At 44.1% G+C, this 23965-nt stretch overlaps 1 protein-coding gene across 1 annotated transcript in view; it reads right to left on the bottom strand.

The window, feature by feature from the left end:
- The window catches only part of mfhas1 (multifunctional ROCO family signaling regulator 1), a 34795-nt gene extending 11035 nt beyond the window's left edge, over positions 1-23760 (bottom strand). The window contains exon 1 of the mRNA XM_033647077.2: positions 20669-23760. Coding sequence (XP_033502968.2) covers positions 20669-23621 — 2953 coding nt within the window. The 5' untranslated portion in view covers positions 23622-23760. The remainder of the gene's footprint in view (positions 1-20668) is intronic.
- Positions 23761-23965: the final 205 nt, after the last annotated feature.

Genomic DNA, 23965 nt, shown 5'->3' with positions numbered 1-23965 from the left:
CAAAAACAGCGAGCAAAACGCTTCATTCTCATTAGAAACTTGCAGGTGACATCATCAGCCAACTTGAGTCCAGCTCAGACCAGCTCTGGCCAGTTCACACCGCTGACACTTTTCTCTGTGACATTCTAAAACAGTTTCATCTCATCACGAATGCGGGTTCAGGACCAGATTTAAGGATCGTTATCGAACATGTTTGTTTCTGTGTTTGTGTTAATCTGATGTTTTAAACTGAAACATTTATTCCTGTGAATATCATCAATAAAAAGCTGCTCGACTGTCATCATGTGTATCATGTCTTCCTCCTCCCTGTGTCACTCATCCTGCGCTCACTCCTGCTCTTTAAATATTTACGATCTCAAACCTAAAATAGAAATCTGTCTCCGTCCAGGAGCTGCACACGGAGCTGCGAGGAGACGACCAGGGAACGAGGAGGAGACAATCAAACCCCGTAATAACAGAGGCAGTGTTGTCATCAGTCTGCAGAGTCACTCTCGCTCCATATTTATGATGCTTCTCCTCATCACATGACCACACACACACACACACACACACACACACACACACACGGCTATAACCAGGTCACACTGAGGATTCAACAGAGAACAAAAGATCATATGTGAGCTGAAATCTGCTTAAAAACACGGACTAATCCACCTCAGCCGACCCACTGAGCGCTCTGCTGCTCCCATGATGCACTGGGCTGCAGACACTGGCGGCTGGTGGTCGACTTAGCCGAAAACATCTCTCTCTCACACACACACACACACACACACTCCTGGAATCAATAAATGAACATCCATAACCAAACACACTCCTGATAGTCATCATCATCATCATCATCATCATCATCGTGTTTCTTCAGCATCAACAGCTATTTCTCTCCTGTTTCCATGGTTACACTGCTAACAGCTAATTCAACCTGTCTCCCACAGCTGACTCCATGGCAACACTACACCCCAAAGCATTATGGGAACTGAAGTTTTGAAACAGTTTACCCCCAACAGAAGTCAGGAAGAGAAAAACAACACTGATTAACCCTTTAAACTGCAACAGAAATGCTCCACCAGTGCCTGTGCTGGTATGTTTGCTCGCTGTGATGTCATTTCCTGGAGTATCTTCAAATGCTTCATATCCCTAAAATCTGTACAACCTGAGCTCAAAGGTTATGTCAGTCAATAAAGCATAATAATTGATTAAAGTGTTGAAATTGTTGCATTAAAAAAAACAGATTTTACAAAATAAAAACACAAAACATTTTGATTCAAAAGATTTTTAAATGTAGAAACATAAACAAAATATTTTCTAACACTCTATAAGTTATTTTGAACTATGTTCATTATTTAGTTTTTGAGATAAGAACATTTTTATGAGCAGAGTGAAAAGACGTTCATCATTTATTTCTCAGGTGTCACCAAGTGTTTTCACATAACGTAGCCAAATGAGATGACTACACGCGTACAATGTGATGACATAAAGACAGAAGCCTTAGGTTTCTGCTGCAAAAAGAATGAATGCTGTTATAGTTTTTATTTTAAATTGATATATATATATATGTGTAGGATTATGCAAACAATCTTCTGCAGCCATTACGGGAAAATCCTGGTGTAATTTCAGCAAATTTATAGTTTGAATATTTCTGCTCTGTTCTTGAGAGTTAAAATAAAAACTGAACTTCAAACATCCAGAAGTGACGTTCTGACATATAGACAGTCATCTGCATATACGTCATCCACTACAACAGCTCAGCCTGTTCTACAGTGACGTAGTAAATGAGCTGAGTGTCATCAGGAGGTGGAGGGGATGGTGGATGGTGAGACACCTACAGTAGAGAGACGCCTGCCAAGCTGCAGAGCACTGCTCCACACCAACAAACAACAAAACTGCCTGTTTTTTAGAAAGTCATAGAAAGTCATAGAAAGTCAAAGATATAGTGCCACAAAACCAGTTGTTTTCTTACCAAGACATTGCTGCGTTTCCAGCTGGGTCAGTGTCACGAAAAGCGGACGTATTTTACAGACATTGCAGCATTGCCTTCCAGGAGAGTGCCACGAAAAGCAGTTGTTTTTTTTACTGTGACACAGATTTCCAGCAGGATTAAGCTATCAAAAGTGGTTGTTTTTTTACAGAGACATCACTGGGTTTCTAGCGGGAACCTTGCCACAAAAAGCAGTTGTTTTTGTACAGACTTGTTGCTGTGTTTCTAGCGGCTTTTTAGACAACAAACATGAGTGTTTTTAAGTGACCTGTCATTACTTTTCCTGCTCGAATAGCGCCACAAAAAGCGGATGTTTTTTACCATGACATTGCTGCATTTCCAACGCATATTTTGCTGTTTTTTACCGACTTGTTGCTGTGTTTCCAGCAGCTTTGTAACCACCAAATATGAGTGTTTCTTAGAGACCTGTAAGTTCTTCCTGCAGGGACAGTGCCACCAAAAGCAGGTATTTTAAGCAAAAACATTGTATAACCACACGTTGACCACAATGTTGAAATGTATAGAAATGTTCTGCCTTAGCAGTGCCACATAAAGTGTTTTCTTACCGAGACTATCCCTGCGTTTCCTGCCGGGACAGTGCCACAGAAAGGGGTTCTTTTCACCCAGATATCACTATTTTTCCAGCAGGGATTGTGCCTGAAAAAACAGGTACTTTAAGCCAAAAACTGATGTTTTCCTGACCGTAACCAAGTGTTTTTTGTGCCTACACCTCACCACACTGTGTGACCTTTCAACCAGGGTCTGACCAGATCTCTGTTCCACAAATACACCTCAGCTCAGGGTCCAGGTGACCCCACGCTGACTGAGGTGAAACTGAGAATCAGGAGCGTTTAAACGAGCTGATGAGCTTCATGATGCAGCAGACAGTGAGTCCAGTGTGGCAGGCAGTGAGCAGTGTGTGAATGAATCAGCTGAGAGGCCATCAGCTCAGCCCGAGGATTAACACTCCAACCACACACACACACACACACACACACACACACAGCTAACTCTGAAGACCAGAAAAAGACCAACACACTCAGTCCGTTCAGCTTCTTACATCATGAGTGTGTGTGTCGACGCGTGTACACAGACAGCTGGTGATCAGCTGTGTGTCGACTGATGAACAACAGGCCTGTGTTCACTTCACACTACAACACATCTGATGTGTGTCTGCAGACAACACAGAACAATAAACCACACCGGCTCCCTGCAGACGCTGCAGACTTCATCACACTCGCAGAGCTGCTGGAGATCTGCCGCCAGAGAAAAACCAGGATATGTGAAATGGAGCAGAATGAGCCGGCAGGATGAAGCTCAGAGACTCGGCCTCCGTCAGTGAATAACAGTCAGATATCGTGACCAGATCAGACTAATCCTGTGTGATCAGCAGCTGCACTGACAGAGAGATCCTCAGGAATGTGTGGCCTACTTCCACAGCAGAGGAAACACACTGAAAATAACTCTGCTCACTCAGCAGGCCTCAGGGACACAGTAGTCCTGGGTACCTGTGGTTTCAGATGGCTGCCGGCGTCTGGCACCATCCAAACTTTAATTCCAACAGAGGCGAGTGGATCTCTGCAGAATTACTCCTGGACAGATGGTCTGAGATACGCTGTGATTAAAAAACTATGAATCTGATTGGCTGCAGTCGGATGTGTGAGAGGACGCCTCTAAATGTCTGAAACGTCTCTGATGCTTTTAGGTTAGAGAACTGCTCTTATAAACAGATGACATTTAGCATGAAGGGATTGTTTTGTACAGCGAGAACAAAACGCTGCTCGATGCTTCAACCAGACTGACAGAGACAAAGATCGCTCTGAGCAACAGCCGAATAACAAGAGAAGAGAATCAGCCGTCGTTGGTAAAAGAGACTGAACGCTGAGCGTCAAAATGTGTGAAGATTTAAACAGGAACAACTTCCTGTTTCACTGTTAACTGCACAATAATGTCTGTGACAAGCTGGAATTACAGAAAATGTCACATGTTTGTACAAACCATCAATATAAGTAACATTTGCATGTTTTATATAAACATCACTGATGTGATGTAACTTGAGGTGGAGAGGATGGAAGATAGTGAGATACCTCGGTGAGACATCTGACCACCGTTAAAGATAGATCCTTTTTTTGCAACCTGTCACTGTGTTTCCAGCAGCGTTTCTGCCTTTAATGTGGATGTTTTTAAACCACCCATGGGTGTTTCCAGCAGCTTTTCAGACCTCAAACATGTGTGTTTTCTAGGGACTCATCACTGTGTTTCCAGCAGCTTTTCAGCCCATAAAAGTTGGTGTGTTCAACAGCCCCCAAATGTGTGGGTTTTTTAGGGACCCGTCACTGTGTTTGCAGCGTATTTTCCGCCCTCAAATGTGGGTGTCTGTTAGTGACTCACCACTGATTTCTGCTGCTTTTTAGCCCCAAAACATTGGTGGGTTTTTTTGCCCTGTCGCTGGTTTTCCAGGAGCTTTGTAGCCCCAAACTGTTGTCGTTTATAAGCTGCTCATCACTGTGTTTGCAGCAAGTTTTCTGCCCACAAATGTGGGTGTTCTTTAGGGACCCCAGGGCTCACATTTGCGACTAAAAATAGGTGTGTGCGAACTGTAAAAAATATTTAGGGGCACATGTGCGCATAAAAAAATCAGCCGAAGCAGCCTATATTTTTGTCAATAAAAAAATATGATAATCTAACCGCAAATGTTGGAGGAACTCCAGCCGCCTTCCCTCTTTCCTCTTCCTCATGTGACACAGTTATGGGCGGTGTTTCAAGCCACTGTCGGCACAATGAAAAGTCCCACTGTTGGCAGGGTGGAAATAAGTCAAAGTGTGGAGGAAGCGGCGGACCTACGTACGAGGAAGCCTGCTCCGTTCTCCCCGCACTTAGGGACCGTTCGCCACGGTACCGCTGCTGGGCAGGGTGGAAATAAAGCCCTTTTCACACAGAGCGCGTGAAGTGTCAAAAGTCGGCGCCTAGAAGTGGGCCTGTAGGCTCCCGACCTTGAACCTCTTGTCTCTTGTCAGTTGTCCTCAGATGTCGATTTTGATATCTTAGGTTCAGCTGGTAAATACTTAAAGAAACACTGGAAACAGGCAAAGTCCGATGCAATCAAGTTTAATGTGTCAACAGGCTTTAACACATACAACTTAGCGAGTCAGACTCCGGAGTGTGACTGAAAACCTGCTCTCAGAACCCTGGCTTATATGCTGGTGGAGATTCAAATGAGTCTCCACCTCTTTTTGCTAATCCTTCCCACTCAAGTCCAATTCTATTGGTGGAAAACTTTTCTTTGTGTCCAATTCTGATTGGGCCCATTTTTAATGGTGTAATGCAGCCTGGAATTTCCCAAATCTTCTACCCTTAGGTCTGGTTTCGCTTTCACTCTATTTTTAAAAAACGTGAATTTTGGGGACTTTTTATACAGTCCTCAGTGCTCTCATTCTTATACAAAGTGAACCTTTAGAATACAATATGTGAATGTGTGTGTATATTAAAACATTTGAGTATGTGTTTCATCATTAAACAAGACATAGTGTGTTCTTTCAGTAGGTGCATACAACATGATTCCATAGTCTGGTGCTATGAGTACTTTGACATATACAACAATGTTTTATCATATTCAGATGCAGATCAAGGAGTCTTATAATGCCTTGTACATGAAACATGATTATATGATCTTTTTGTCTCTTAATCAACTTATGTATCTTAACTTTGCTACTTGATTTGTTGAACACGAACTTTTACACTACACACGCAAAGCGCAGACCTCCGCCGACAAACCCATTCATTGTGTATGTGCTACCACGGCGCAAGAGCGCACCGCTCTGCTGCCGAGCTGAGCGGCACGCGCCGCCAGCCTGCACTCGAATTGAATTTTTTTTTTATTTCACCGCAACGTGCTGTGACGACACCTCGGCGCCGCGCGTCCAATAGCAGAGAAGAGCCTGAAGTAGACCCGGAAGCGGTCACCATGGAGCTGTAGCTCCTGAATGAGCCTGTACTCCCCCAAATCCTGTCCTCTGCGCCCTACCCCGCGGTGGGCGCCGCGAAAGCTCTGTGTGAAAGAGGCTTAAGCTTAAGTCCTGCAGAGTTTCAGAGGACCTGGAGAATGTTTTAGGATAGTAATAACATTATATAAGATAATCATATTGCAAAGATAATATATATATAAGATAATAACATTAAAGACAAAATTAAATTGCAATACTTTTTCAAAACTTGATGAGTTTACCTTTCTGTACATTTTGTATACAAATTCATTAAATAATTTTGCTTGTAAATGTCTATTTGCATCACGTTTATTACAGAAAACACATTATTTGATCAATTTACATTGTGCCCCTAAAGTTCTTTGTGCGCTCCTTACTTTTTCAACTTAGGAGCACATGTGCTCCTTGGGAAAAAGTTAGCGTCAAGCCCTGGACCCATTGCTGTGTTTCCAGCTGCTTTTTAGCCCCCCAAACACAGGTGTTTTTTTTTTGGGACCAATCACTGTTTTTTCATCATGTTTTCCGCCCTTGTCTTTTAGTGACTTGTCAGTGTGTTTCCAGTGGCTATTTAGCCTTCAAATGTGGGCATTTGTTAGCAACCCATTGCTGTGTTCTCTGGTGCTTTTTAGCCGTCAAACATGGGTGTTGTTTAGAGACCAATCACTGTATTTACTGTGGCTTTTCCTCGCCGCTGATAGTGCTCTGAAAAGCAGTGATTTTTTACAGAAACATAACACGTCAACATGTATTCTGGCGACTGGGTTGGGGATTAACAGGCTAAGTGTTGCTTTAGTAAAACTCTAATTCAAACTTCACAATAAGAACAGAGGCGCAGTCGTTCCGACTGTTTGAATATCAGCTGAACAGACTGAGGACTGACAAATCACAGTTTAAACCTCGTTAATCAAACCACTCAGCAGACGGCCCAAAGAAAACCAAATTTAAGAACTGAAACTGCTGATGATGACTGATCTCACTGTGGATCAAATTTTCACTTCTATTATTCAGAAAAGTCTGACTCACTCCTGACGTCTGCTGCTGATTCAAAGCTGCTGGGATTCCCCTGAAAACTGATGCTAATGTGTGTGTGTGTGTGTGTTCCAGCTGCTAACATCTGCAGTGTAATGAGATAAACCGCCCGCTGATCTTTTACACACTAAGACTGTCTGAGTACATTTACAGCAGAAACCCAAAAGCAGATCAAGTGAGGAAAAAGGCTGCGTTCATGTTAGTTTCACTGCTTCTGAAAATATGTTTTCATCATTAAACTTTTTATAACACTATTAAGTGTGTGTGTATGTGTGTGTGTGTGTGTGTGTGTGATGGTTTACATTCTCCAAATGGTTCATGAACAGTTTGGATCTGCTTTGGAGAGAGGTTTTAAAATAGAAAGTGGAAGTTGTGAGTCTGAAGGTCAAAGCCCTGCAGTGAGGGTCGCTGTAACTCTGACAATAACCAGAATGCATGAGTTATAATTATCAGCCTTATTTATGGTGATTAACGGCTGCTGGCTCACAGTTACACTGCTACTGTATCACATGACCAACGCGCTGTCGGGGATCTTCCTGCACGTATCTCTGTGATGTACTGACACACATTTCAACAGATGATCTCTGTGACAGCAGCTGGACCTTCAGTCCTGCTGACAGCGACAACTCGTCCTCACATTCACGCCGGCTCATGTTCACGATGGAAACTGTGTCAGTGTGACACGTCGGGGATATTTCAGTCTGAGGGACCACTAAAGATAAAGAGCAACTCAGGACGAGACCTTGAGCTTCCTACACCTGTACATGAGCCAAAGTTCTCCCTTCACAGAATGTGTGAGGCCTTTCCTTCCCAACACTGGGCCTAAAACAAAAAGATTCATATGCTCTTTGGTTTTTAATGTCATCTTTTTAGTGTTGGAAGTACATGGTGCATTTATGTGCAGCCATGTTAGAACAATAATTTCCCTTCGCAGTACGTGAATGTAACGTTTATGTTGGATTTATAAATAAAACTGTCACCTTATACAAATGACATCAACACAAACCACTAGCAGAGGGACGTGTTGCATTCAGGTACTACTGAAACATGAAATATGTAGTTTACAAACTGAAAAAAGATGAAGAAGAGGTTTGTCTGTATTTACGTTGTCTGATTGTGGATGTCCCTATTTAGCACCTTACTGTTAGCTTGTTTTTATATTTCGCACCTTATTGTTAGTTTGTTTTTATATTTCGCACCTTATTGTTAGCTAGTTTTTATATTTTGCACTCTACTGTTAGCTAGTTTTTATATTTCGCACCTTATTGTTAGCTAGTTTTTATATTTTGCACCTTATTGTTTGCTTGTTTTTATATTTTGCACCTTATTGTTAGCTAGTTTTTATATTTTGCACTCTACTGTTAGCTAGTTTTTATATTTTGCACCTTATTGTTAGCTTGTTTTTATATTTTGCACCTTATTGTTAGCTAGTTTTTATATTTTGCTCCTTACTGTTAGCTAGTTTTTATATTTTGCACCTTATTGTTAGCTAGTTTTTATATTTCGCACCTTATTGTTAGCTTGTTTTTATATTTTGCACCTTATTGTTAGCTAGTTTTTATATTTTGCTCCTTACTGTTAGCTAGTTTTTATATTTTGCACCTTATTGTTAGCTAGTTTTTATATTTTGCTCCTTACTGTTAGCTAGTTTTTATATTTTGCACCTTATTGTTAGCTAGTTTTTATATTTTGCTCCTTACTGTTAGCTAGTTTTTATATTTTGCACCTTATTGTTAGCTAGTTTTTATATTTCGCACCTTATTGTTAGCTTGTTTTTATATTTTGCACCTTATTGTTAGCTAGTTTTTATATTTTGCTCCTTACTGTTAGCTAGTTTTTATATTTTGCACCTTATTGTTAGCTAGTTTTTATATTTTGCACTCTACTGTTAGCTAGTTTTTATATTTCGCACCTTATTGTTAGCTAGTTTTTATATTTTGCTCCTTCCTGTTAGCTTTGTTTTTATATAAATTTCCACCTTATTGTTAGCTAGTTTTTATATTTTGCACTTTACTGTTAGCTAGTTTTTATATTTTGCACTCTGTTAGCTAGTTTTTATATTTTGCACCTTACTGTTAGCTAGTTTTTATATTTTGCACCTTACTGTTAGCTTTGTTTTTATATAAATTTCCACCTTATTGTTAGCTAGTTTTTATATTTTGCACCTTACTGTTAGCTAGTTTTTATATTTTGCACCTGTTAGCTAGTTTTTATATTTCGCACCTTATTGTTAGCTTGTTCTTATATTTCGCAACTTATTTTATACTTTTATATTACTTTTTATATTTTGAACATGTCATTAGCTAGTTTTTCATGCACCTTAAAGTTAGCTGGGGGGTTTTCCCCCGCACCTTTCTGTTGGCTAGTTTTATTTTTAGCTTATATTTTCTTTACATTTGCTTTTTCTGCTTAGTTTTTTTATCCTTGTATATTGCACGCTTTATATCTGCACTCCTCTACCTTTGTATTGTAACCCGCTGCACAGTAGTTCCATTCAGGATAAATGAAGTTCTATCTTATCTTATCTGTGTGGACACACATTGTAAAACAACATTTTAAAAAGATTCCAGTGTCACATACCCGTAGACGCAGCCTGCACACTGCTGTGTTATAAAGTGCAGAAGTGGATCTTTCTGCACTTGACAGGACGACTGAAGCCCTCACAGAACTTTGGGTCTGGCTTGAGGTTTTCATCCTGAAGCTGTTCACTACAATCATCTAACCACTCTGCAGACTCTCCAGAATCTAAAGGAAGATCTATTTAGAGTATGTGGAGTGAAGATAGTACGTCTGTCACAGGCTGTTGATTTACTGCGCTGTGTGCTGCTGACACTCTGTTGGCTGCTTGTGGTGAGCAGACATGCATTCAGCAGCCAAACAGCTCGTCGTGGTCTCTCTGCTGCCGTCTGGACTCAGAGCTCAGGAAACCTCCCGACTTTAAATTCAAATCCTGCTTGTGCAGTCAGGACGACACAAACACTTCCTGTTTTCAAGAAGACGGAGATTTGTGAGGAATTTTTCAGTATCTAAAGACATAAAGGAGCACACACACACACACACACACACACACACACGACTATTTCTTGTTTGGTTTGATCAGTTGAACATCCCTCGTTTCAGACAGTTGTCATTTTCACAGCCAGCGCCCAAGTTCATGTTGCCTAGGTAGCAAATGTGCTTGCACCCATCTGTGCGCCCATGGGTGTGTAGGTCTTAAAATGAGGTGCGGTCAGACACATTGTTGGCATGGTGCTATTCTGAGGCAGCAGAGAGCGACTGCACCATGAACCAATAAAAAGCTGCTCTAAAGTCAGAATGGCGAAGTATTTTCCTGCTATTTAAAGGGCGCATTATTCAGATAGTAGACGCGCGTACATAGGTGGGTTCACAACATGTGTGCACTCTGCTTGTTACACACACAGGGACGTGTGGATGGGTTGCGTGTGGGTGAAATAATACATCATTGGTGAGGAAAGTATGAATGACAGTCTGTAAAATGTGAACGTAGCAGAGATCAGAGCAGAGCTGCCGTCCCATAACTTTGAGCAGAAAACCCCATTTATGTTTTTAACTGTTAGCTCTGTTAGCGCCTTTGACAGTGTCAGTATTGCTAGTGGTGCTAACATAGCTAACAAATCAAAATCAAATCAAATCAACTTTATTTATATGGCACTTTTCATACAACAGTAACACAAAGTGCCTCACAGAGGTTAAAAACAACAAAGATCCAAACAGAAAACAAAAAGAAAAGAGAAAACCCAACCCTCCCACCCAACAAAAAGCTATTTAGCTCATAAAATTGAGTTAGTAGCTAGGTAAGAATGATCTAAAACAGAGACATAAAATGCATCAAAACTAAAACCTATAGGCTAACTAAAATAACAAAAGATAATGGTTAAATGAGATAAGAACGTAAAAAGAGGAAGGGTAAGAATACAAAAAATAAATAAAAAACAGATAATAGATGGATAAATCGGTTATAAGAGGAATTTAAAATAGATAAATAAAGAGATCAGTTAAAAGCCTGATTAAAAAGATGAGTCTTGAGCCTCTTTTTAAAAACATCAACAGTCTCTGCAGCTCTGAGGTTCTCCGGCAGGCTGTTCCACAACTGGGGGCCATAATAATGAAATGCCGCCCCCCCCCCCGTGTGTTTTAGTCCTAACTTGTGGTGTGGTTAAAAGGCCGGTGCCGGAGGACCTCAGGGTCCGCGAGGGTTGATATGGTAAAAGCAGGTAAGATAAATAAGAAGGCCCAAGACCGTTAAGACATTTAAAAACTAATAAAAGAACCTTAAAATCGATCCTGAAGCGCACGGGGAGCCAATGAAGCCATTTTAAAACTGGTGTAATGGCTAAAGGGGTTTTGCAACTCAAAATGAAGCTGCTTACTCACCGGGCGACGTGGGGTGGGGGGGCCAGAGGGTGAGCAGAATGTTTCCACAGCAATACTGTCTCTCTACCGAGATGGCGTTCCCAGTGGTAATCACCGAATGAGCAACAGAGCAGCTGACCAGATAAGACCGGAGGGCGGGCAGTGGGAACCATGTTTCCACTTGTTAACGCAGCTAGCTGTCTGTCTAGTTAAAAATCAGCTGGTTCGTTACCAGGTAATGTGTGTCGGGCTTTCGAAAGCATAATGAACCTAAGCTGACATCCCTACCTGAGATCCATCTGCTGTGATGTTTATTGTTTGTCAGCGTACACCATGTTTTGCTTTTGTTGATGTGTTCTTGAGGGTTTTAAGATGCTCTCAGCTTGAGTCCTGTGTGCGGTTGACTTAATTAAAATGACTGATTCACAAACCTGACCGGCACCCTGAACAACCAGTAATACCTCGACAGTATCTTGGTGAAATGAGCCAACAAAACTAACTTTGCATCCACAGTTTAAGTTGATCTCATCTGTGACCGAGTTTTAGTTTGAGTGTCAACATAAACCAGACGAGTGCGGAGCTGTCTTTTCCTTGTGACATCACGGCTGAGGATGTCCCCACAGACGTGTCCACATGTACCTGTATGCTGACGTGCCTCCACCACAGCGTTGGTCACATGTCTGAGATAATACAGCAGCTTACTGCAGGGTGATGTAACAGGATCGTCTTCCTGTCCAGCAGATTACTCACCGACACAACTCACTCACAACAACACAGAAACAATCACAGCTCCTCTTCGTCTCCACCATGTTTCTCATCATGTTGTCACTTCCTGTCTGAGGTGAGTCAAACTGAAGCAGCTCTGGTGGAATGACACAGACATGTTTCAACAGGCCGCTCAGCACTGACGGATTACTGACGGCTTTTAGTCAAACAAACACTCAGAGCCTGATTCAAACAATCTGTACTCCACTGTCTACACGGCATGGTGCACGTGCAGCAAAGGGCGTGTCCAGCTCCACTTTTACGAGGGAATGGCGCATAATCTGGGTGCAAAGTGAGGCGCAAGGTGCAAAAGAGTTGTAGTTGTAATATGAATTCATCCAATCAGACAGTCATCTACCATTTACTTGAAAAACCAGGTGCACCTCACACACTTTTATTTACATGGCAAAACCGACAAACAACAACAACAACAACAACAACAACAACAACAAAACCGGTTGTGATTTACAGAGCCGTCACTGTGTTTCCAGCAGATTTTTAGGCACCAAATGTGGGTGTTTTTTTAGTGAACCGCAGCTCTTTTTCCTACAGCTATTAAGCCCCCAATCATCTGTGATTTTGAGCACCCAGTGGCTCTTTTTTTTGCAGATTTTTAGGTACCAAATGTGGATGTTTTTTAGCAGTCTGTGGCTGTATTTCTAGCTGCTTTTCAGGTACCAAACGTGGACAATAGCTGTTTTTCCTGTGGCTTTTCAGCCCCTAATTGTAGCTGATTTTACTGACCTGCAGCTGCTTTTCCAGCAATGTTTTAGGTACCACACGAGATTTTTTTCCCTAAACTTGGGTGTTTTTCTAGAAACCTTTTCCTGCTTATTTTTCATCCTCAAACTTAGGTGTTTTTTAGTGACCCGTGGTTGTTTTCTGGTGGCGCTTTAGCCTCCCAGTGTAGGTTGTTTTTAGTGACTTGTGGCTGTTTTTCTAGCATTTTGTTAGCCCCAAACATGGGTGTTTTTTTTAGCAACCTGTCACCCTTTTTCAGGGGCTTTTTAGCCTCCCAGCTTGGTTTGGTTTTAGTGACTCCTGGCTGTTTTTCCAGTGCCTTTTAGCCCCCAAACGTGAGTGTTGTGGCTGTTTTTCTGAAGTTTTTTTAGCCCCAAAATGTGGGTGTTTTCTAACGACTTGTGGCTGTTTTTCTAGCATTTTGTTAGCCCTAAAATGTGGGCCTCCCAGTTTGGGTTGGTTTTAGAGACTCCTGGCTGTTAACATGAGCGTTTTTAGCAACCTGTGGATGTTTTCCAGCATTTTTCATCCCCCAAACATGGGTGTTTTTTAGCAATCTGTGTCTTTTTCCTGCTGCTTTTTGCCTCCAAATGTTGGTGTTTTTAACAACTTGTCACCACTTTAAGACTGCAGATAGTTCCACAAAAAATGTTTTGGTTTCTTTACCGAGACAAGGTTGTCATTGTGCCTTCTTTTCTGGTGATTGGGTTGATCAATAACATTCTTTAATCTAAAATACTAACTCAACAACCCACCAGCTACTCTCCTGAAGATAAATCTCTTCATGTTGAACTGCAGTGTGTCACTACGGGGCAGACAGCAGTAACCTGCCATAAAGAACTGATTTAATATTTGCTAAAGGTGCAATAAATGTCTGATAGACTGCTGCTCAGCTGACGGTTCAGTGTTAGAGTGAAGCTGGAGTCTTCAGGGTTACTTTGAGTCACGACATGTTCAAACTGATACCTTCATAATACAACTGCATGCAGAACAAATGTTGGCAGCAGCCGGAAGCCTGCAGGTAAAACTACAGGAAGTCAAAGAGACACCTGAGGGACAGGTGAGTCCACTCCTCTTCTTCTTTTATCAAATAAGCTGCGCTGCGTTTCACAGCCTCCCGCTTCATGTACTGAGTCTGTAACTTTAATCCCGACTTTAATCCTGTAACTGGATTAGGAGGAGCAGCAGGGAGTCAAACTGAGAGGAGATCCACAGCAAGAGTGAAAGTGCTGCGACGCTCCAGACTCAACTCAACCCCAACAACTACACAAGTTAATTCATATATTAGATGATCAACAGAAAATGAAGTGAGAATGTTTGCTTTGTCTTAACGTTAAAATAAACTGAATCTCTGTTGGTCCGGCAGCTTTTGATCCACCAAACACAATTATCCACCAAACACGGGTGTTTTTTAGCACCTGTTGCTGTTTATCCACCAGGAATAGTGCAGGTAATTTTTTACTGAGACGTCGCTGCGTTTCCTGTCGGGATATATCAGTGAAAGCAGTTGTTTTTAACCAAGATATTGCAGCGAGGGCAGGAAGGTTTGGGCAGGATTGGCACTGGATTTATTAATCTAATTATTAAGTTACTCAAGAGAACTATTGTTCAGTCACTCTAAGGCTGCAGCTTCTCCACATAAATAGTTTGTTTCATATCTCAGTGAATCTCAGAGTGTTGGTTGAAGACGTCACTTCAGAATCTTTGGACGTATTGATGGACATTTTTTTCACAAACCAAACGCTGAGTCAACTAATCAGGAAAGCAAGCAGCAGATTTATGAGTAATAAAAACAATCAGTGGTATCAGCATAAACAAATACTGAAGGTTATGTGTATTTCGAGCCTGGTCTCACTCCGAAGTCGCCAAAGTCCAGAGCTTGGCCAGTGACTTGTGGCGTCAGACAGCAACGAAAATAGGCGTCTTTAACTTCCCTAATGTCAGCATGACACGCAGCCTGTTGCTGTTATAGTTTAACGGTGCTCAGTGGCGTCAGGGGAAAATGGACGAAAGTTAAGGCAGCAAAAGTCCGGCACTGACTTTCACCCAGGAGAGCGGTGTTCACGTCCCGTAAGATTCTAAAGCTAAACACGTGTGCGTTTATTTTGAAAGAGACTCTATGTAAATGTGAATTTCCTGTGAAAACGGATGTGCAACAACCAACACACCCAGGGTACCTTGAACGTCATATGTGTACATGGAAAGTTCATGACCAAACGTGACACAGCGCGTCCGGAAAACTAAAGCTAATCAACACGTGTAACACAAAGTGACTCTGCGAACATCTCTCACTGACAAAAACCCTGAGTGTCTTTGTCTCTCCACTTTAAATCGGCAGATGACACCTTGGGCCACCGATTTTGGTTTTGCTCTAAGCTATGCAACTTCTGGTGCTTTTCACACATATACAACTGTGGTTATTACACCAGACGCACGCACTGCCACCCTGGGTGGAACCTGACATCTATCAGCTCTATCTCACCTGCAATATAGGACCAAACAATACGGCATGGTTGTGGTAAAAGGGGATATTTTAACTCTGGAAACTGAGGATGTTCCTTCTTTAAAGACCAACTTGTTGCACATGGACAGAGTTAGATTCAGCGTTTCCTTCAGCTCTGTAATCTCTGATAAAACATGGCGACCGTTCATGTCCTATTTATGGAGAATGGCCTGAAGTGTTTGCATGTGTGTACCGATACTTGTTCATAGCGGGTTGGACAAACAACATATGTGTACTTGTACTACATGCACACTATGAAATGGATCAATCAAAACGTGTCTCGACTCATCGGGAGAAGTCGTCATCATAACGTCTGCTGAGTGTGAAAATGAAGGAAGGTATTTAAATCTCTCTGAGTGACGAAGAACATGTTCACAGCCGACCTGCTGCTCCACACTGGAGAACCAACAACAGTCTGAACAATCGAACTGACTCCAGGTCGCGTCTCTAAAAACCTAAAACTGTGTTTAGTCTGCTCGGCTCTGCAGCCAGAGTCTCATGTCCATAAAAGGACAAACACAGAGCTCTGCGTGCAAAGGTGTGTGTGTGTGTGTGTGTGTGTACTCAAAGAAATAACACAAAGGATTACTGAGAGATGTGAGCGTACCTGCATGTCTTGTCTTGTGAACTCTGATATTAACCCTTTCTACCTTTGTCATATTTGTATTTTCAGATTCTTCTTCTGTGTGATAACTGGACCTGATTAAATGTGTGTTTGTGTTTGCAAACTCTCTCGTCACCGTGGGACGATATGATTTTGCCACACAAAAATATCACGATACTGTGCTGGATCGATTTTTCCCGCTCCTACAAACACTACAGTGGAGTGAAACTCAAGTTAAGGTCAAAATTTTACTTAAGTACAAAAGTATCAGCATCAAATGTACTTAAAGGACAAAAAGTAAAAGTATTCATTGTGCAGAATATATAACTATATATTCTATATTATAGTTATTGATGCATAAATGAGTTCTGGTAAAGATGGAGCTCGTTTTAATGACTTTATAAACTGCTGGGTAGATTCATCGATAAAAATATTAAGGCCGCCCCCTGACAGTCGACCAAATGTTAGTCGACCAGAAAGGTCATTAGTCGGCAAGATTTCATTGGTCGCTTAGTCGCAGAGAAAAAAACAAAACATGAAACTCTATCAGGAGCTGCTCCTCTTAAAAATAAATCCAAACCTATATGACTGGAGCATGTGTGACTTTACTTTGAAAGGACAGACACAGGAAGTGTCCTCGTCAGGTTAATTTCCAGGGCTGGTACCTGCGGTTATTCCACAGGCTAGTTAATAACATGTCGGGCAGGAAATCCAAAGTGTGGGATCATTTTGAGAAGGTGAAGGACGAACCCAAGGTGATATGTAAACTCATCTTCATTGGTCGACTACAAACATGACGTATCATCTGAAACATGGAAGTAGCTACATGCCCATTAGCCCACAGCGTCATTAACAGGCGGCTCGCTCAGTGTGTGACGTGCCCTAAAAAATACATCATCATTTATTAGTTGATTATATTTTGTGTTAATAATCTGAATCTGTACAGTAACTACAGATGAATGCGGTAACAAGTACAGTATAACCAAAAACCTCTCAAGTGCTTCTAAACATTTTCACTGGTGCGCCCGACATTTAACAGGTTTTTATTACTTTTGACTTGACTTAGAGTAAATCAATGCCAGGAGCCGTTGTACACTGAGAACTTCCATGCTTGACTTTCTAATCATCAACAAACCTTCTTCCTCCGACGCTCTGAACACTGAGCACGTTTCCTATCTCTGCAGTTTAAACTTCATTCTGGAAGTCGACGTTTCTAAACTCTGAGCGTCCGACTTCCATGAACACAGCGAGGAAACTCCTCCACAGCTGCAGCCTGGGAACAAAACCTGATAAGAATCTGTTTGCTTTCTTCGCCCCCTCCTGAGAGGAACAACAAAGTGCTTCCTGATCCTGCCGGAGCAGAGAGAGTTCCTCTGTTATCAGGCGGCAGATCTGAGTCCAGTTATAAAATGATTCATTACACATCGCGGCTGTTATCACACTCAGGCTATTTTATCACGTCGAGGGTCAGACGCCAACACAGTGACACGCTTTGCACCATTTTCTGCCTGGCACCAGAAACACCCCACATGTTGATGGTTTGAAAATAAGACATAAGATTGTTAGTTTAAGGCGAACAGAAATCAGCTCGAACATCCCTCATATGTTCGTTTTATCTCCAAAGGTGCATAAAAACTCCATCAGATCCCCGCAGAGCTCAGAGGCTGCTGCAGACTGACTCTGATGTTGTGTTATAGATTAGCTATCAGTGTAATCACATCAGCTCGCCACAATAAAAGCTCTTAAAAAACCTGAGTGCCTCGACAACGACTCTGCAGACAGGAAGTAACCCGCAGAGAGAGGACGGACGGAGACACTGTGTGGAACAAAAATACATCAACAGCAAAATAAAATTAATCAGAGGAATCCTGCAGAGAGCTCCGGAGCACTTTACTGAACTTTCACGACCTTCATCGTGTCATCATCTTCTTTTCTTCCTCTCTGAGAGTTCAGACTTATACCACTCTGCAGCTGGTTAGCTTAGCTTAGCATAAAGACTGCAAACAGATGGAAACTGCTAGCCTGGATCTGTCCAGAGGTGTTTTTATGTGTCCTAAAAAAAGGCTAAATGAGTGTACAAAATGTCCTCACGCCATCACGGCTTTACGGCCTCGTCGTGGAGACGTGAAGTCATGTGACCGTGGGGTTTATAACTTAATGTTAATTTTTTATTCTGGCATTTTCATCTCGACTTTAAAACTCATCAAACTGTGTTAGTGAAGATTATCTTGCAACAACTCACGTAACCTGAAGTTGCCTGAGCTGATCACTGTCGGGGAACATCAGTCGTTTTTTAAGGACGGTGAAAACAGCAGAAAACAGGCTGCTCTTGAAAAACTTTATGTTTACCACTGAGTTTATTTTCTGATCCAAAATGACGTGAAAAAATCATTTTGGATTTTTGACGAGGGAACCAGGGCGACGCCAACTTCCAGGTCAGCTGACAGATAAACGTCATCCCTGCAGCGCTCTGATGCATCACATGACATCATACTGTTACAGAGCACTTACACGTCCTCACTACTGTCTGAGACAAACAGTGAAAGCAGGTCAAGCTGCCATGACGACCTCATCCATCACAACCAGCACCGAGGATTATCTCTGTTTACTCCTGTATCATCCTCCTCCTCCTCCTCTTCCTCCTCCTCCTCCTCCTCCTCTTCCTCCACCCTGTCTGATCTCATATCAGCAGCAGCGGTCTTTGTTCAGCCTGCACACACACACTGACACTGACCGGGCTTCCCGGCAGAAGGACTCATCCTCTGCATCTTTTATGAACGCTTGTTTTGAGTCAGTGTGATTGGATCTGATCGATAAGAGCTGATGACGCTCGTTTCAACAGTCAAAACACAAACGTGGCTCAGAGTCACAACAGTCAGCTCATTTTAAGGAATTAAGATGCTTCTATACTTACGTCTGGTAGACATGACTAACACTCTGACGGTCATGTGCTGAGCTGTGTATGAACAGAGTTTACTCCCTATGTCTCACAAGGAAACTGGAAAATTTGATTTAAAATTCATAATAAAACTGCAACTTTTAAACGCACACACTGAAAAGAAGTTTTGAACAAAATACAAATGTTGATTTTGAGTATGCTGACATATTTTGTCATCAGGAGGTGGAGGGGATGGTGGATGGTATGACATCTTGGCGAGACGCCTGCCAAACTGCAGACCACTGGTCAACACCAAGAAACAACAAAAGCAGTTGGTTTTTAGCGACACATCATCACTGAGTTTCCAGCCAGGATTGTGCCACAAAAAGCAGCTGATTTTTACCGACTTGTTGCTGTGTTTCCAGCTGCTTTTCAGCCACCAAACATGAGTGTGTTTTAGCCACCTGTCTGTTTTTCCAGCCAGGACTGTACCAACAAAATCACAAAATTTCCTGCCCGGATAGTGTCATAAAAAATGTAATTTTTTTAGCCGAGACATTGCTGTATTTCCTGCTGGGACAGTGTCAAGAAAAGCTGTTGTATTTTACCGTGACATCGCTTGATTTCCAGCGGAGACTTTGCTACAAGAAGTGCTTGTTTTTTACCGACCTGTTGCTGTGTTTCCGGCGACTTTTTAGCCACCAAACATGAGTGTTTTTAGCAATCTGTTACTGTGTTTCCTGCAGGGATAGTGCCACGAAGAGCAGTTGTTTTTTACAAAGATATTGCTGCATTTCCTGACTGGATAGAACTACAGAAAGCAGTGTTTTTTTACTGTGACATAGCTGAATTTCTGGCGGATATGCTGACACAAAAAGTTAAAGAGACATCGCTGCATTTCTTGACAGAATTTTGCTACAAGAAGTGGTTGTTTTTTTACTGACTTGTTGCTGTGTTTGCAGCAGCTTTTTAGCAACCTGTCGCTGGTTTTCCTGCCTAGATAGTGCCATGAAAAGAAGTCATTGTTATGTTTCCAGCAGAAACATCACATAACTACACGTTAACCACAATGTTTCTGAAATGTATAGAAATGTAAAGTTACAACGTGTCTGCTACATAATGACGCACAGCTGTGACGTTTTGTTTCTGTGGTTTGCAGAAATGTACGATCAAACATTTGTTCTGGTCGGCTCATTTGCTCAGAGCAGAGCTGGACGAAGCTCCTCAGACGTCATAAATTACCTTCAGCACTAAACTGACGTTTGGGTACAAAACAGAGGTGTCACATTTTATATTTAACGAGTAAATCAAAGCGATGATACTGCAATGATTTCCTGTCGAGGGCTTTTGTCAAATTACAGTCATTACTCACACACACACACACACACACACACACACACACACACAGGTTCAGACCAGTGTGAGCTTCAATACCAGTTAATCAACTTTAAACTCTCCTCAACCAGTTTCAGGTTTCTTTATATTGTACACGGCGCGTTCATCCGTCATGTGACCTGCAGATCACCATAGATACAAACACACAAAACAACATCATCACCATCCTTCTTTAAAATCCACCTTCTCTGAGAGGAAACAAATATTCTGACAATTTATAGGCAAAATAATGAATCCAGAGAATAAAAATAGAAAATAATAATTAAAATCTTTCCTGTCAGATAGTTTGCACCCACAGAGCGTTGATGATTTGTTTTGTTTTGTGTTCTTGGTAAATTTATATTCAGTAAAGACCCAGCCTGATGAAGAGCAGACAGACAAAGCAGGAGATGGAGAAGAAGAAGAGTTAAAGGTGTTTTACCTGGAAAGGCGTGTGGGTTGGACGACCCTCTCTTCAGGCACTTGGAACAGAGAATATGTACAGAGTAGTGCAGGCCGGGCCACTCCTGCAGCAGCACGTTCAGCTCCTCCACCAGCGGAGTGATGGCCTGCCACGCCGTCCAGATGTTGGGCAGCGAGGCGTGGCTGGCGATGGACAGAGTCTCCACCTGCAGCTTCCCTTTGGAGGGCCGGTGGCTGATCACCACGGGGACTTTACCTCTGTAGGCGAAGATCTGATGCCTGCCGTCCGACCTCTGCACCACGTGGCTGTTTATCTGCACACTGAAGCGTGCAAACAGTCCGGGAGGAAACAGGAAGGGGAAGCTGTACTGGATGTGCAGCTGCTCCACGGAGAAGAAGTGACACAGCGGCAGAGAGCTCCCGCCGGCCAAGGCCTCCGCCCGGGGCTCCTCGCTGCTGACGTAGCTGGGGAACTTGTACCAGGCCGTGGCTCCGTTCAGGGGCTTGCTGCGGGGTTTGTTGATGCAGTAGCAGATCCCCATCTTCTCCAGCAGCTCCATGATGAGGTGGAGGTCCTGCTGGGTCTGGATGAGCGGCCTGAGGAGCAGGCGGATGACGTTGGAGGGCAGAAGGCCGTGTTGGAGGAAGCCCTCCACGTGGTGCTGCAGATGGGTCACCCTGAGGTTCTCTCCCTTCTCGTCCTCTATGACCAGACTCACCCTCCCTTTGTCCCCCCTCTCCCCCTCCGACAGGAGCCTGTCCAGCAGCGAGGACTCGTCCCTCTGGAAGAAGACGTTGAGAATTGCAATGAATCGTGGAAGATTGTGGAAAACATATTCCTTCAGAGTGATGCTGTCCTCAAAGTACAGCAGCTTCCCGCTCTCGTGCAGGTAGGATAAGGCGCTCTGCAGCCGGTCCTCCGTGAGCCCCGCCTGCAGGCCCAGACGGGCTGAGTCCCACCACGACAGCCACAGGTCTTTGGGCTTAAAGTGCAGCTCCTCCAGCATCTGCCAGGACTTTGGCAGCACGCGGTGGAGGTTGGGGAAGATGTCCCTGTGGTCAGCAACGGACATGAGCTTCTCCCTCAGCCTCTGGATGTTCCTCTGGGTCTCCGTGCAGCTGACGCTCAGCACAGGAGACAGGATCTGCAGCCGGTGGTTCAGCATGTACTGCAGCTGGGACTTCCTCCGCCTCAGGTTCCTGTCTGAGACGGCGTAGAAGAGGACGTGAGGGCTAAAGGAGCGGACGTTGTAGCCCTGCTCCAGCGCCTGGTCCACCTGCAGAGCCAGGCTCCTCAGGACCTGGATGTCCCTCTTCTCCTGCAGGCCGATCTGCCTGTGAATGTCCAGACTCTTCTCCTCCAGCTCCACCTCCCCACACAGGTCTGCATGCGTGCCCACCAAGCACACAACGGCGTGGGGTACTTTGGCACTGAGGAGGTGGAGGAAATACCCAACATGGGCGTAAAAGTTCTTGGGTGAGTATGCTTTGAGATTGATGACGAGGACGTAGAGAGCACCAGGGGAGAGAAAAAAGGGTTTGATGAGGTCGTAGTTTTGCTTCCCTGACAGATCATACACGAGAAACGTGAGACAGCGATCAGCGTCCGCCACCCAGTTAGTCACTTCGATTCCTTTGTTCCCCTGGACGCCTTTAGCGTCCTGCTGATTGCTCACCACGCTCTGCCTCAGCCGGGTCTTCCCAGCGTTTTTTGTCCCCATCAGGACCAGTTTCAACCGCGGCTTCACAGCGAGCTGCGAATGAGCCAGCTCCTTCTGATAGGCTGCGATGTACGGGATCCCCTTCATGCACACCTCGTACGGAGGCTGGATGAGAGGGTTGTCCTTCACCTTCCAAATGCTGACTTTGGACAGCTTCCCAAAGTTATCTGGAAGTATGGCTATTTGGTTACCCTGTAAAACGAGCTCCTCCAGCTTCTCCAGCTCCACGATGGAGTCAGGCAGGTAGTTGATGCTGTTGTTGTCCAGCCAGAGGTTGGCCAGCTTCACCAGCTGCCCCACTTCCTCTGGGATATGAGTCAGTTTGTTCCTGCTCAGGTAAATTTCCTCTAACCCTGTGATGCTCAAAATAACCTGGGGGAAGTTCTCAAACTCATTAGAGGACAAATTAATCATCTTGAGTCTCTGCAGGCGGCTGAAAGCAGCAGGCAGCGCCGTGAGCTCGTTCCCGTCCAGCATCAGGCTCTCCAGGTGCTGCAGCTGACAGAACGTGTCCGGTAACGTGGACATGTGAAGACTGCTGAGCCACAGGATCTTGATGGACTGCAGCTTCATGACGTCGGCTGGTAACACCTCAAACTTGTTCCCGGAGCAGTCCAGCTCCTCCAGCTCGCTGAGAGCCAGGATCTCAGGGGGGAACTGGTTCAGCTTGTTGTGATCCGCATCCAGAGTCCGCAGCTTGGTGAGGCTGGAGAAAGACCCGGGGAAGTCGTACAGGTCGTTGAAGCTGATGTCGAGCTCCTCCAGGACCTGAAGCGCCCCGATCTGAGCGGGCAGGCTCTGGATTTTATTGTGACTGATGCATAGCTTCTTGAGCCCCTTCAGCTGCCCCACACCCTCAGACAGGCTCCTCAGGCAGTTGTGGCTCATGTCCAGCTCCACCAGCTGCCCCAGCTCAAACACCACCCGCGGGACAGAGGTGAACTTGTTCCTGCGGAGGACGAGGATGCGCAGGTTGTTGAGGGAGGATCCCAGCCCGTCTGGCAGCTCCTGGAGGGAGTTGTTGCCCAGGTTGAGCACCTCTATCTCGGCTATATCCTCCGGCAGTATGATCTGGTTGTCTTTGGAGCAGAGGGTGAGCTGGCGCAGGTTGCTCCGCAGCTTCCTGGAGCGGAGGGCGGCATCCCTCCACAACCTGGCCGTCCTCAGATTGTTCTCCTTGTCCTCCATGGCGCTGCAGCCGGAACCCTCCTCCTCCTCCTCTTCCTCCCTGTTATCATGGAGAGTTTTCATGGAGACGGAGCGGGCAGCATGGTGGACGGTGTGCTTCACAAATCAGCGCGCTCCTCAGCAGCAGAGCCTCCGTCACAGAGGAGACAAAGGACAGTTTGTGTCGGGCAATAATGAATCTAGTCGACGGGAGCAGGAGGAGTGTCTGCGGCCGCGGAGGCATCCTTTTCTCCTGCGCCACTCTGCACACAATGACAACAAACCTCCGCGGTTACAGCTCCGGCTCCGTGCCCCGATCCGAGCTCCGGTGCCGCGGCTGCGCTCCGTGCCTCACCGGGGTCCTCATGGCCTCCACAGCCCGACCTCTGGAGCTCTGTGCCCGGGTTTATCCGAGTGTTTGTGGGAGC

This window comes from Epinephelus lanceolatus, chromosome 19 (genome assembly GCF_041903045.1).
Source record: "Epinephelus lanceolatus isolate andai-2023 chromosome 19, ASM4190304v1, whole genome shotgun sequence".
NCBI lineage: Eukaryota > Metazoa > Chordata > Actinopteri > Perciformes > Serranidae > Epinephelus > Epinephelus lanceolatus.
This window is presented reverse-complemented; position numbering and strand designations above follow the sequence as displayed.